Source organism: Sturnus vulgaris, chromosome 10 (genome assembly GCF_052056855.1).
Source record: "Sturnus vulgaris isolate bStuVul1 chromosome 10, bStuVul1.hap1, whole genome shotgun sequence".
Taxonomy (NCBI): Eukaryota; Metazoa; Chordata; class Aves; order Passeriformes; family Sturnidae; genus Sturnus; species Sturnus vulgaris.
Genome location: NC_142252.1, coordinates 19,898,253 through 19,911,674, shown reverse-complemented (window position 1 = coordinate 19,911,674; position 13,422 = coordinate 19,898,253). Strand labels below are relative to the sequence as shown.

The 13,422-nt window shown below is 37.8% G+C and overlaps 1 protein-coding gene across 3 annotated transcripts in view; it reads left to right on the top strand.

Moving 5' to 3' along the window:
* The window catches only part of NAALADL2 (N-acetylated alpha-linked acidic dipeptidase like 2), a 406,364-nt gene that overhangs the window by 266,559 nt on the left and 126,383 nt on the right, over positions 1 to 13,422 (top strand). For all 3 annotated transcript variants that reach the window (XM_088171014.1, XM_088171013.1, XM_014871509.2), the window contains one exon: positions 2,455 to 2,605. In XM_088171014.1, coding sequence (XP_088027140.1) covers positions 2,455 to 2,605 — 151 coding nt within the window. The remainder of the gene's footprint in view (positions 1 to 2,454; positions 2,606 to 13,422) is intronic.

The window sequence follows — 13,422 nt, the reverse complement described above, 5'->3', positions numbered from 1 at the left end:
ATATACTGAATTGAAACAGTCACATTTTTTAAGGTAACTCTAAAAACTGAGGACTTAAGCAGCCATAAATAACTGAAGGGTTAACAGCGGGCACCAGCATCTGTTTTCAAGGGTTCTGCTGTTTCAGTTTGTTCTGAGATGTTTATGGCTTTGGGAGAGGGACAGTGCAAACATCCGAAATCATAAGGAGCAGATTTTGCTGCTGGATGGTTTTTCAATCTGAAACAATTCATTTGAATAGATGTGCACTGGTTTACCTGATGGAATTAATCTACAGTTTTCTGCCTTGTAAAAAATTATACAGAGCTTTCTTTGGCTTCTTTGTGCTCGGACAATTTATGGCTGGTAAAGTGTTGATGTATTTAGGATGAAAATGGAATCAACAATGCACACTTATTGTTGATATAGTTGTGCTGTCACTGCTGTAAAGTTAAAAAGCAGCAATTATACCTGAAATCTGAAAGCTGTTTTGTAATTTCACATGTGTTACACAACTCCTTACTAGAGATTGTAGCCATGGTAGCAGTGGTTGCTGCACTTTGTGAATAATAGAAGTGTAGTTAGTTTCTCACACTGAAACTGAGGGATTTAATAGTGATTTTTTTTTAAGTACAAAGTTTTTAGAACTCTCCTTAAAAGGAAAAAAAAAAAAAGCATCTGTATTTCCTGTTTTGTGTACTGCTAAATAAACCAGAGATTAATTAAAAGATACTGGATGTAGAGGCAGGAAAAGGCAATTGTTATTTCAAATCCTGCCTGTTACATCATTTAGCTGTGATGTGTCCCTAGTTCTCCCACCCTATTTTTTTGTGCAATCAAATCCTGTCTGAATAATACCAACATGAATTGGAAACAGAAGAAAACAATAATAAATGAACCCACCATTTGGGAAATCTCTATTCCTACATTGCATTTAAAGTCTGTAATATATTTTTAAGCATCTGAGCTAATCACCTTCTCTCACTCTCCTATTTATCTGACTAGAATTCTCTCAAAGAATCTTTTTTTCATCTGTGGATTGTTTGAGTAAGATAGGTAGGATTAAGTGACTCACAGGTTCAACTTGCATCTGCTTATCTGAATTCAGACGAGTGTCAAAATCTTAGCAAATCACAATATTAGATATATTTACTTCCAGAAATGGTAAATAGTAGTTTGCTATTTTTATAATATTGCAAATAGTAGGCTGCTATTTTTATATTTTTGTTCTGTCTTAGCTGTCAAGTAAAGCAGAACTGAACACCAAATGCTTATGAGGCTCAAACTGAATGCCATATATTCATGTGATTTACATACTTGCAAAGCCACAAAGAACTGTGCATAAACATTCCTTAATACCAGCAGCTAGGAGATAAACTGAAAATTATATACATACACAACAAAAAAGTGAAGATTCTAAAATATATGAGGAGGAGCACAACCGAACTGAGAAGCAGAGGTGTAGTGAAAAGTTCTCAGGTTCCTGTGAAGTCAGAGTTGTGCAGAAGCATCATATACCTGCAGTCATTCTTCAGACCATTTGGAGACATTTGGAAAGTCCTCAGTAGAGCAGCTCAGTGAATAGTAAGATAATCCTTAAATACCTGAATTACTTCTGTCTGGAAAATTAATATAGCTTTGTATCAGTGAGTAGTTTTCAGTCAATTCCAGGCATGCAGAGCATTACACAGAAAGGTCATCTCATTTCATGGGAGTATCTGCCACATTACAGTTCGATTTTGTCCGTTTCAGAATAAAATCCCCTTATTTGTCAGTTCTCTCTAAAAGAAAAAAAACTGAGGTTTTCCAGTCAAAAAAGCTGTTGCAGGTTATGGTACTTGAATGCTTTTGTCCTTGACTTTGGGGAAGTTTGCCTGATATTCCAGCCTATGTGTGTGGATTTTTGGAAATTCCAATTGTCAGTCCCAACTCAAGCTTTGATGTCCTAATGAGACAAAATAAAAGCTGTTTGTCTGACAGGAGGCAGATCCAAACATTTGGGTAGATAGACTGGAGTTTTAAATTTAATTTTATTTTTTTAAATGTTCTAATTTTTTTAAATGTTTTAAATGTAAACTCTTGTTTTCTCTCTTAAATGAAGACTAACTGTGTCCGGAAATCCTGTGGAAAGCTGATGCCAGTGTAGGCAAACATTCAGTATATTCTGTGTCCTTGAACAGGTAAACTAAGCAAGGACATCTTACAGATAATAACATGGAAAATAAGGAAGGTCGACTTGAGATGGTTTAATGATATTATTTTCAAAACTGAGGCATTTTCAGGGTGGTGTTTATATCATGGGAAAACCTGTTAAGGTTCTACAAGCACTGTGGCAATGCAGCTTGGTACAGAGCAGTCTGTGGTGAGAACATGGTGCATGGGAAATCCTCTATCTCAGCAGCAATTTAAAATCAAAAACAATGATGTGTTCTGAAAATGTTGTTAATGCTCACCTGTGTTGGTTTGTTCCCTCAGCTTTCTCTGCTGGAAGATGCAGGGTTTGGTGGTGTTCTCCTTTACACTGATCCTTGTGACTTGCCAAAGACTGCAGACGTTGCTGATAAAGCTTTTATGGTCTCCTTGAACAGTGGAGGAGATCCATCCACGCCTGGGTATGCCAGTATTGGTAAGTACTGGTCAGGGCTTACTCACTTAGTGTGCATTTTAATTCTCTGTAGATTGTATGGGAGTTAAAACACTAAACCAAATCCCCCTGGAAATAGAGGCTGTGAGTGAGGAAAAGCTGTGTAATGCAGCGTGGCTTAAAGGATGGAATCCAGTCTCAGAAGTGCTTTAAACTCTTGGCACAAAGTCTGCACTCTCAATAGTTTATTGTGCTTTGTATTTGAGTGTTCACACACCGAACCATTATTACTACCTGCTTATTCTTATCCCATGAACAAAACCCAAAACTCTGAAGTACAGATCCAGCGGTTTTGGAGCATTTTCCACAGGATCTGTCCCCACTGAAAGAATTATTCCCTTCATTCTGTCTTCCTCTTTCGTAGTATCAGAAGTGAAAAATTTTAGTCAGTAAGTGCAAGTGAAATGTAATTAGATATTTTTAAAGTACTAAGAAAAAATAATGTTTATAATATCCATATGCCACTGTCACTTGAATAGGATGTGTTCATTTAGTCTTGCCCAGATAGACTTGGTTATTAATTATGCTTCTATAAATACCTGTAAGCAATGTTAACAATAAATAGAAGCACCAGCATATTTGACTTGTATGTGCTGCTTAAGTCTCTATTCTGGCAGTTTAGTGAATGCATGTTACACTTCTCTGCAGCTTTTTCAGCTTTACAGCCCTCTTTACTATCTAACTATTTGGAAATGTATTAAGCAGCAGTCTATGTGACAAGGCTTCATCAAGAATATTTTGTCCGGTTACTGGCTCAGACATCTAAAGTTTGACTTAAATTGGCACTAAATCAACTGAGGCAACGTGGAGATACGTCATGCCTAGAATGGCAGAAAATAGAAATATTTGCCTGGTTGTCAAAGAAGGGTGTTAGCTATTCACAGCATGAGTGCCTTGACAGCTCAGTGGGAAAGAAATTGCACATTTTCTCAGTGTCTCAGTGTACCTGACCCAGTGTTCTTAAAAGTGCCCTGGGAGCTACAGAGGTAAATATAACACTCTTCAAGCTTTATTCTTGCTCATTTCATGGAGCTATTTGAAAAACAGTTTGTGGTGTCTCTGTCTGGCTGACTCCTTAATGTTTTATTTACCCTACATGAAAAGTAAAGCTAATTAAAACAGATACACCAACATGAAGATGCCACTTCAGTGTTTAAACCTTATGTGTTAGTTTTCTGTCAGTAAATGATCTCATCTGCAGTGTGCATTCCAATCCCCAGTTTGGGAAAGAGAAGCTTAATTATAAGGGCAATGGTGTTACAAGTGCATTGATAGTTTCTGGTAGAAGCCTTAGTGTGGCTTGTCTGTGGTTTTACATCTCTGAGCAACTTTCATAAGCAGGAGCAGGTTATCGTATTTAAGATCATTTCTATTTTGATCACTGAATACCACGATGAGCTGGAAAGAGCTCAAAGGAATACTTGGGATACTTGAGAAAACCCTTCTTTTATGGTTTTGTCACTGGAAGGTAGATTGGATGGAAGTAATTCCTGTGTTTCTGATGATGATTTTGCGATTTTGCTTCTCTGGAGACTGTGAATTGACTTGCTTAGAGGTAGCTCCTGCCTGGGACAGACACAAATACATCTGGAGTGCAGGCTTGTCCCTGGGGGATGCTCTTGGATGTACACTAGTTAAACTGCCTGCATGGGGAATAAAAGAGCCAGAGAGCCCGGGCTGCCCCTTTCACTTTGATTCACAGAGTGTAGTAAGCACTACAAGAGATTTTATTGGAAGCTCCTGCTTAAGTTATTGGCATATCTTTGACACCATCTGCACTTCACACTTTGCCAGAAGAACTGTTACTATCACAATCTCGAGGCTGCTCCTACCAGCATTCTCCCTGGTAAGATGAGTGATCCGAAGCTAGTCTTGTACTTGGTGAATAAAAGGTAGGAAAGTTGGATTTTTTTGTGCTGCTGCCTTCGTTTCTCATGTTCTTTCAGTCTGAAAACAAATTTCTCAGTGGTATCAGAGTACTGGAACACTTCAGTTTTTTCCTAGAAAAAAAATCTTCAGGAAATGGTATAATTTACAGATCTTTTCTCAAAGTTGACAACATTTTAAAATGGGATTTATGTAATAGTTCAGAGAGAATTTTGGAGTTCTCATGAGGCTTCAGCTCACATTTTCTGTTTCATGAAGATTAAATGCTGCAGTTCTGCATATGAATCATCTCGAATGTATAGAAATAGCTTGAGGATGGGTTTGAGATGCCAGCTACCTACGCCTAGAATGATTTTATTGATCTCTGTTTAACAAAGGGGAAAAAGTAATGATGAGAAGGGGAAGTGAACAGCACTTATGTGAAAGTTTCTGCAGCTCTGTTTCATAATTTAATTCTTCTGTTCTTAAGACTCTTCCAATCCTAAGTCATATCTGTCCTGAAACAATCATAGGAGCCTTTGTGAGCATCATTTCTATCTCTTTGATTCTGACAGCCAAAGACTAGTGTCCTTCATTTTTAGAAATCTTTCTTCTGTGTTCCTGCTTTTGAAATGAAATGGATCCAGGGGGTGGAACTCAAGGAAGTAATCATACAGTATTAAGAAGCTTGATGAGGAAATAAGAGACTTGTGTGGCAAAAATTGAAAATAAAGTTTAGAGGAATAGTGTAAAACTTGAGTGCCTTCCCCATCTACTTTTCTTTTTCCATTTTGACTTTTTTGACTGCTGAACTTCCTTTCACCCACCTTCGTATGGCAGACACATATTAGATTTCTCCATCACTAGACTTCAGACCTGTTTCAAATCAAATTTGTTTCTCCACAGGAAATGGCTCAGTAAACAAAAATATGGATAGAATCTATTTGTCAATCTTACTATGTAAATAGAAAAGTGGCATTGTGATAAGCACTAAGAACCCTGCCCATGAGATAAGGTGCCTCATAATAGAATCCCTATCTGTGCAGAGGGGGAATAGAAATTATTTCATGAAGAGTTCAGATGGCATCATAGAAAATACTGTGAGCTTAAAAATGCTGAAATGTAACAGCTGTAAAATACAATCTTATGGTATCAGCTGGAGTTTGAAGTGTAATGTTGTTTTAGGGAATTGTTATGCAGAGGCTATAACAGTAAGAAAAAAGGGGGTGTGTGGAAGTCATGCATGGTTCAGGTTATGGTTAATAGCTGGACACATGAGCCATATTACAGGAATTTGAGTGAAAAAATCAGTGACATGGGAAATGCATGGTGTCCCTAGAATTGTGAAGAGTGAACCTTATTCAGACAGAAGAATTGACATGAGCATTCCTCAAACATTGCTAGTAGGATTTGATTTCAGAGGAAGGGACAAGGAAGGCAAGGAATTGTTAAAGGTTTGATCCACTGCAGGCCACAGCTGAGGCCATCAGCAAAGTCAGTGGTGCCTCTGAAAGTGTATTTAAGAAGGGACAAAGTTGCTGGACAGGCAGGGGAGTGAAACTGAGCCTGGAAAAGGGCAGGGTGACAGTGCTGTTCTGTCTGGGCTTATTTCTCGCTCTCCAAATCTATTTTAGCTGGAGATTGCTGGCACTGTTTTGCCCATGATGGTGATTGGTGAGTGATCTCTGTGTTTACCCTGATCAGTGATCTTCTCCATCTGACATTCCTCTCCCCCTGTGCAATAGGGACAATGAGAACGTGGCTGGGTAGGCTCTGGAAGCTGGCCAAGGTTTACCCACCACACTCAGTTTTAAACAAAATTCAAACACCCAAAATGCACCATGAAAACCCAGTGTCATTTACCTCTTTAGAAACGTGTCATTCTTTAGTTGGGCATAGCCAGTTCTACAGCAGCCACTGGGATGTGCTGCCAGGGCTTGGGCTGTGGGTAGGTGGCTACTTGCTGGGATGGAAGTGTGTGCCTGGGTATTTTTCACTCAGCCCTGTGATTCTGTAGGTTTAGGTGTGCCCTGCCTAATATCTGACTTTGTCCTTTCTGTCCTTCACTCCGTGATATTTTCCTCCTCTGAAGCCGGCAGCTGAGCAGGAGTTAGCTGGAAAACAGAACGTTGTGTAATGGTTTTAACCATGCATATGCAACATATGTTCTAAAATGGTTTGTTATAAATCATCATGACTTTTTACAAGATGTCCTCAGCCCTGGTTTGTCTGTTCTTTTTGAGAACAAAACACAGTCACAAAAATTTATTTTCTATGCTTGCCTCTGCCACTGTGGAAATGATTCTGGGAAAAATGGTTTTCTTTTCCAAAATTTGTGTTTGCTTTCTGCTAATAACATCTGATAAATGAAATGCAAAGATAATTTGTTGTAAAATTACTATCTACAGTCAGACTTCTGTGCACTGTTGCTTTGATTTTCCTCAAGGACAGACTGAAGCTGAGGAGAAAGAAAAGCTAAAGTTTGATATTACGATTTAGGTGTGTGTGTGTATATGTTTACATGTACTCTCGATCATTTTATTTTGGGCTGTCAACATAATTTCAGTGGTTGCCATAAAAAACCACATAGAGTTTATCAGACTAACTATACTGTGCTATTTTCTGTATGAACAAAAATCAGTGCTAATGCAATAGAGAGGTAAATCCTTGCAAAATACTGGCCTTTGAACAGTGAATGCAATAAGTAATAATTTCAGCAGATTTTAATAATATCTGTAGCACTAATGGTTCAAGAGGTGTCTAAATCCATGATCTGCCTCTTGAGATTTTTCAGGATATAATAAAGCAAGTAAGTTTCTATGTAAGTATCAAATTACATGCTCTGAGATTTTTGGATTTGTGGGTTTTAGTTTTTAGTTCTTCCTCCTGTCTGGCTTTCAGTTCGGTTTGCATGCATTTAAAACTGAGAGAATTAGTTGGACATCGAGGTATTTTAGATTCACAGGTTTGAGTGTCTGGACCTCTGTATTGCCTATAAGATATCACTTTATCTTTTACTAAACTGCCTATTTTTTTTTTCTTGGAAGCAGATTTTAATTGAAAACATTGTGATTTTATTAATTAGAGTATTAGAAGAGAGGAGAAATCACTGGCAATGGTACTGGAATAGATTGCTAGCATTGTTTTTATCATTTGACTTTTGCGAATAACATGAAACATATGGTCAAAACTTTTCTCAGTTTCAAGCTGAAAGTTATTAAAGAAAATCTGAATTTTTGAGAGAAATGGATTGGACAAGTGATGAAGACCAGATTATTTGAAAACAACAAATCAGCACTTCCTATGCTGCAAAATTAGCTCATTGGAAAACATAATTACTAAATTCTTCCTGATGCCTTATAAGTTGCAGAGGACTTCTCAATGTTTTCAACATTTCAGACAGTTTCAAACTACTACTAAACAGCCGTGACTCACTACAGAATGTTTTCCAGTGAAGCTGCTTTTTCTCTCTGAATCTGCTTTTTCTCTCGTCCAGCAAAAATAACATTTTAAATGGAGTCCAGATTAGACTTTTGAAGCTACCCAACTCACAAGTGAATTTAGAATATTTAAATCTTTTCTGCAGTCATGATTGAAATGCATCCTGCCATAGTTTCACTGACATAGTTCAGCCCAGCATAATTTGTGCTGATTTATTATGTGCTCACAAAACAGCAAACATCACTGCATGGCAGTGAACCCAGCTGGTGTCTTGGAATCTGCTGCTGCAGAGTCTGGCTGAAATCAGTTGTCTTTGCACAAATTTGGGATGGGAGGTTACTTTTTATGGACCACGTGCTCTGTGGCCAGTTCTTTGCTACTTAACACCCTTCTTGGACATTTTTTCTTGTTTTTTTTTCTTGTGTTTTTTCTTGGTTTTGTAGGCTTCAAAACTCTGATTGTAGTATTATAGTAGAACAACCTCAGTGTGCTATGCCTGTGTTTCTCATAGTTGAGTCTAATTGTCACCTTCTTCCATTGCAGGTGATAAACTGTACATTCTAAAAAAAGATACTCGTCAGAATTTAAGATTCCCTCCAAATAAGACTGTTAAGAGAGTGTAGATTTAAAACTGACTGTTAATTTTTTCAATGCAAGGTTAAGTTCAATTCAAATAGATGCTGGGTGGCAAAATGTTTTTGTGAATTTAAGCTGCATTTAGTGGTTTATTAAGTGTTAATTTAGTTTTGTATGCAGAAAGGAGATTTTGAAAAGAGGTTACTATCTGTTTTAAATTTTTTAAAAAGCTGAATTTTTCTATGTAAAAGTTGATAAAATATAGGGAAGAAGTAAAAGAGTTATGAGTTTGAACAATTTGAATATTTTGGACTCAATTCACTGTAAGTTGTGCCTTTTTGTAATTGATTTTGTATGTACAAAGCAAGTTTTTGAAGAAGACTGTTTTATTCAAGCATGCTGCTAAAATGACATGTCAGAGAAAAAGAAAGGCATTTCTGGTAGGTTATTATCCATACATAATTATTAATGGTGCTGTAATTGCCAGAAACACACAGTGCAAACTCTGGTCAAATTCATCCATTATTCTATCCAAAAGGGAAAATGTCAAGAAGACAATCCCTCACAGAAAGATAAAGCAGATTTTATATATATTTATACCTTTCTCATACATTTGTAAGTGTCTGTATTACCATGGTATTTTATCTTCCCAGTGCTGTGCTGAAGTTGGGATACCACAGTGTAACTCTTACACATTGCAGCCAACACCTGCAAGTACACCTGCACAGTAGAAAAAGCACCATAAACTCAGCTGGCTGATTGTTTAAGCAATTAAAGATATAATTAGTTTTATAATTGATTTTTTTTTTTTCCTAGTGCTGTTTGAATACTGAAAGCCAGACTAAACCAAACGATCTTTAACTTGACTTGATCTCTGTTCCAGCCCACTGCTTTACCATATCCAGCAGCTGCATAAAAAAGATAATTGCACCTCTTCCTACTTTCAGACAGGTAGGAACTCCCTCAAAAGAAAACCTAATCATCTTGAAATGGAGATGTGGAAAATACTTCATCATTGCATAAACTACTACTATCATATTACATAGTATTAATCTGCAGAGCTCTAAAAGACATGAGTAATTCACTGCAGTTTGGGTTTGGCCAATTTTCCAAAGCATTTTGCTTGTACTTTTACAAGATGGGGTTTTGGGGGGGGGGGGGGGTTCTGAGGTTTGTTTTTTTTTTTTTTTTTTTTTGCTGTGTTGTTTTTTTGGGGGTTTTTTGTTTTTTTTTGTTTTTTTTTTTTAGACTTGCAGTGTTTTCCTTTCAGAGACAAAAAAATGCTGTGCCCAGGGGAACTGGGAAGAAGTGGTGTGTGGGTGGAAAAGAGGAAGGGGTTGATTTCAGTGACAGTGTGCTCCAGGGTTTGGTGGATCCTGGAGTGCCTGGGATGTCCCTGATCCTCATGCCAGTAAAGGGGTCACAGGAGAAAATAATTACACAGTACTTGAGCTTGGGAAGGCACCTGAAGAGATCATTGAAGGACCAGCCACCTGCTCAGAGCAGAGTCACCTAGAGAAAGTGTCCTGGGTCATTTCCCAGCTGGGTTTTGAGCATATCCAAGCACATGTACAACCTCTTTAAGCCCTGGATTATGTCACCATAAAATAGTTTGGTGGTTTTTGTTTTTTTTTTTTGGTGGGTTTTTTTTTTTTGGTGGGTTTTTTTTTGGTTTTTTTTTTATGTTAAGAGGAATTTCCTGTATTTCAGTTTGTGCCTGTTGCCCCTCCTTCATTCCCTGAACACCACTGGAGAACAATCTGGCTCCAGTGTTCCACACCCCAATGAATTATTTACACACACTGAGAAGATTCCCCCCAAGTCTTCTTTGTTCAGGAATAAACAATTCTGTGTCTCTCAGATTCTCCTCATAAGTCAGATGCTCTGTTCCATTAGTCAGCTTCATATCACTCCCAGTGATCTTCTTGTCCTTCATATTTTATGGAAATTACTTCCAAGATTATTTGCTCTGTTAGCCTCACAGTGACTCATGTATGGCTGATCCCAGATCCACCTTCTCAAAGGTGACAGAAGTGATATTGCTTTCATCATGTCCTCATGAATCTCTTCCCATCACCAAAAACTTTCTAAGATCTTTATGATTTCAGTGTGACATCCATGAGCTCCCTCATCACTCAGGGTTCCCAGGCCAGCAGGGCTTCCCCTGATGAGTGAATTTATATTTTCCTCCCACTAGTGCTCTCTTAAGCTCTTTGTTCCACTGTCATGCTGCTCAATATCACAGCCTACCCTTGCTGCAGTTTGGGTGATGCAGGTTCCTTAGGCATGGCAGAATGTAGCCTAGGAAAATTCATTTGGATGGGGAAGAAGTGAGGAATCATGTCCAGTGGTGATCCATGGGTGAGTGGAGCTTCCTGTCCCGGGATGGTGTTCAGGTGTGATGTTATGAACCAGTGTAGACAAATGGCCTGAGTTCACTCAGCATAACTGGAGCTGTGGGCACTTCATGCTGAAGGGGCTTTAGATGAATTCACTGCTGCTGGCACAAAGTGCAAGACTCCTTTCTGTAAGAGACTGCATCAGGTTTGATCCAAATGTGTTCTTTCCTTTCCTCTGCAGAAACAATTTAAAATTCTCTGGTGTTTGCTCTGTGGAAACATGGAGCTTCATTTTGGGAAGGGGGTAGTGCTGAAAAAAACACTCAGAGATGGCCAAGGGTCAGCTGTGCAATACAGGAGAATGTCATAAAAGTGAGAGAGCATCTCTGACAAGGAGGCAGTCACAGCTCACCACTGGTTTCTTCAGTGCTCTTGGATTATCCTGTATGCAGTGGTGCCAGTCAGTGTGTGCTGTGTGATGGGTTCAATGCCAGAGTGAGAAACAATCCATTTGCTGGCAGAGGCTCTTGTTTTTCTGACATGTTTTTCATCTGCAAAACCAGGTAATGAGAATGATTTTGATAAACTTGTGTGAAACTTTGAGAGCTGTTTCGTTTTCAGTTAAGAAAAGCCTTTGCACAAAGTGTGTGTAACTTCCAATATTTCTTATATAGTAATTTTACATAGCTGACAGGTGGGTCTATTGAGTTAATGAAACAAAAAAAAAGAGTGAAGCCCCTTGGGTTATTTAATACCTTGTTGAAGTCATAGATCTTTTAGAATAATAATATAATGATTTGCATATTTATTTAAAATATTGTGCTGTAGGGACCACCCTTTACAAAATATATAGTGAACAAATTAGGCAGCTTGTGCTGCCTAACTTGGAGAGAATTTTTTTTTCTTCTAGCAGATGTCAGCTAAAGCTGACACGTGGTGACAGTCTATTCCTTTCTGGTATAATGCTCATAACAAAGAGACTAATTTTAGAATAGCTGGCTTACTTATCTTTTAAAATGCCTAGGTTTGCAGGGGTTTTTTTCTTGATTTCCAAGCATCAGTGGTCTTCCAGCTAGTTTACTGAGTGATTTCTGCCAAGCCTAGTTTAATTCATGACTGCAGGGATTTTCAGCAGTATTTTGCATACTCTGGAAGAACTGAACCACACATTGCCAAGCCTTTTGCAGTTACAACTTGGGCAGTAGCAATTTTTGCATGGTATAAAATCCATTTTCCTTACTGTAGTAGTAAATTAGGTGTAAAGGTGATGTAAAACTAAGAATTAATTCCCTTTTAGGTTACTCTGCTCCTTCCCAAGACTGCTGCATTAGATATGTCTTTGAGTTTTGCTGGTAAGAGAAAAAATATTTCTCTGGGCCAGCAGTGGAATGTGCTGCTTCTCCACTGAAAAATGAGATGCAACACCTGGCATGGGCTTTCTTGAGGAATGTTTCTAAAGTTCTCCTGAAAGGGAATAGAGGCTTTGCAAAGACAGCAGGAGTGGAAAACGTCTTGAGTTAACATCAGGTGACTCGTGTAAAGAGAGTTGTATGAATGTTATCTGGGTCATTTCATAGAAGTGTTTTTGGGTTTGGGGTTTTTTTGCATTTTTTTGGTTTGTTTTTTAAGGAGTGGGGTAGATGGCATGAAATTCAGTAGTACCAAAAATATAGGTAGTAAATAACTATCACTATGTTTGATTAATTTTATTTTGGAGTCATCTTAGGTCATTAGATGCTCTTACCTCTTTTTATCATATTAATATTCTGGTTTTTAAGTGCAAGCATTACTTTCTGAGCATCAAGATACTGGAGCAAGTGTCCTGCCTAAAAGTGAAGCTTGACTGCTGTCTAATACATAAATTAAAAAAATAAATAAATTCCAAAACAGAACACAAATGAGGAAGACATGCATGGATTTTAAGTAGGTGTTGTAACCGCTAGGCATCACTCATGCTTTGTATGTAATTTTTATTTTTTTTAATACAACACACCAAAGTCTGGTAAAGAGCTATGCTGGAAGGACTTAGGCAGGGGCAGTAGTCTGGTCAGCAATGTTTTCCATAAGAATTTACAGCTTCACTTTTATTTTTTGAGTTTCTGGCAATTTCATCTTAAACAAAATGCATCTGTTTCTAGAGTCTGAGTTTATCCTCTGATTTACCCAATGGACTTGTAATTGTGAACTTTGAAGCCCTGATTTAAGAATCAATGGTTTAAGAGAAGATTTAGGTACATCTCTCATTTGCTTTGTAAGATGAATAGTTGAATTGCAAATCCTGTAATAGATTTACAAATCCTAAAGCATATGTAGAAATACTGCAAGAGACTTAGAAATTGTAACATAAATCTTGATAAAGTAATTTTCAGCTACACAAATCTATACTCATTTCTAAGTCAAAATCTCTGTGATCCTGGCAAAGATAATTCTTGAATTTTAATGTCTTTCCTGTTTTTTGGGTCAGGTTCTTTCTGCTTTGCTTCACCAGGACTTAGTTTATTAAAATACTTTACCTCAATTGCTCCTTCAACTTCATAGAATAAAAAGAAAAATTAGACAGGAGTTGCCATTCATAGA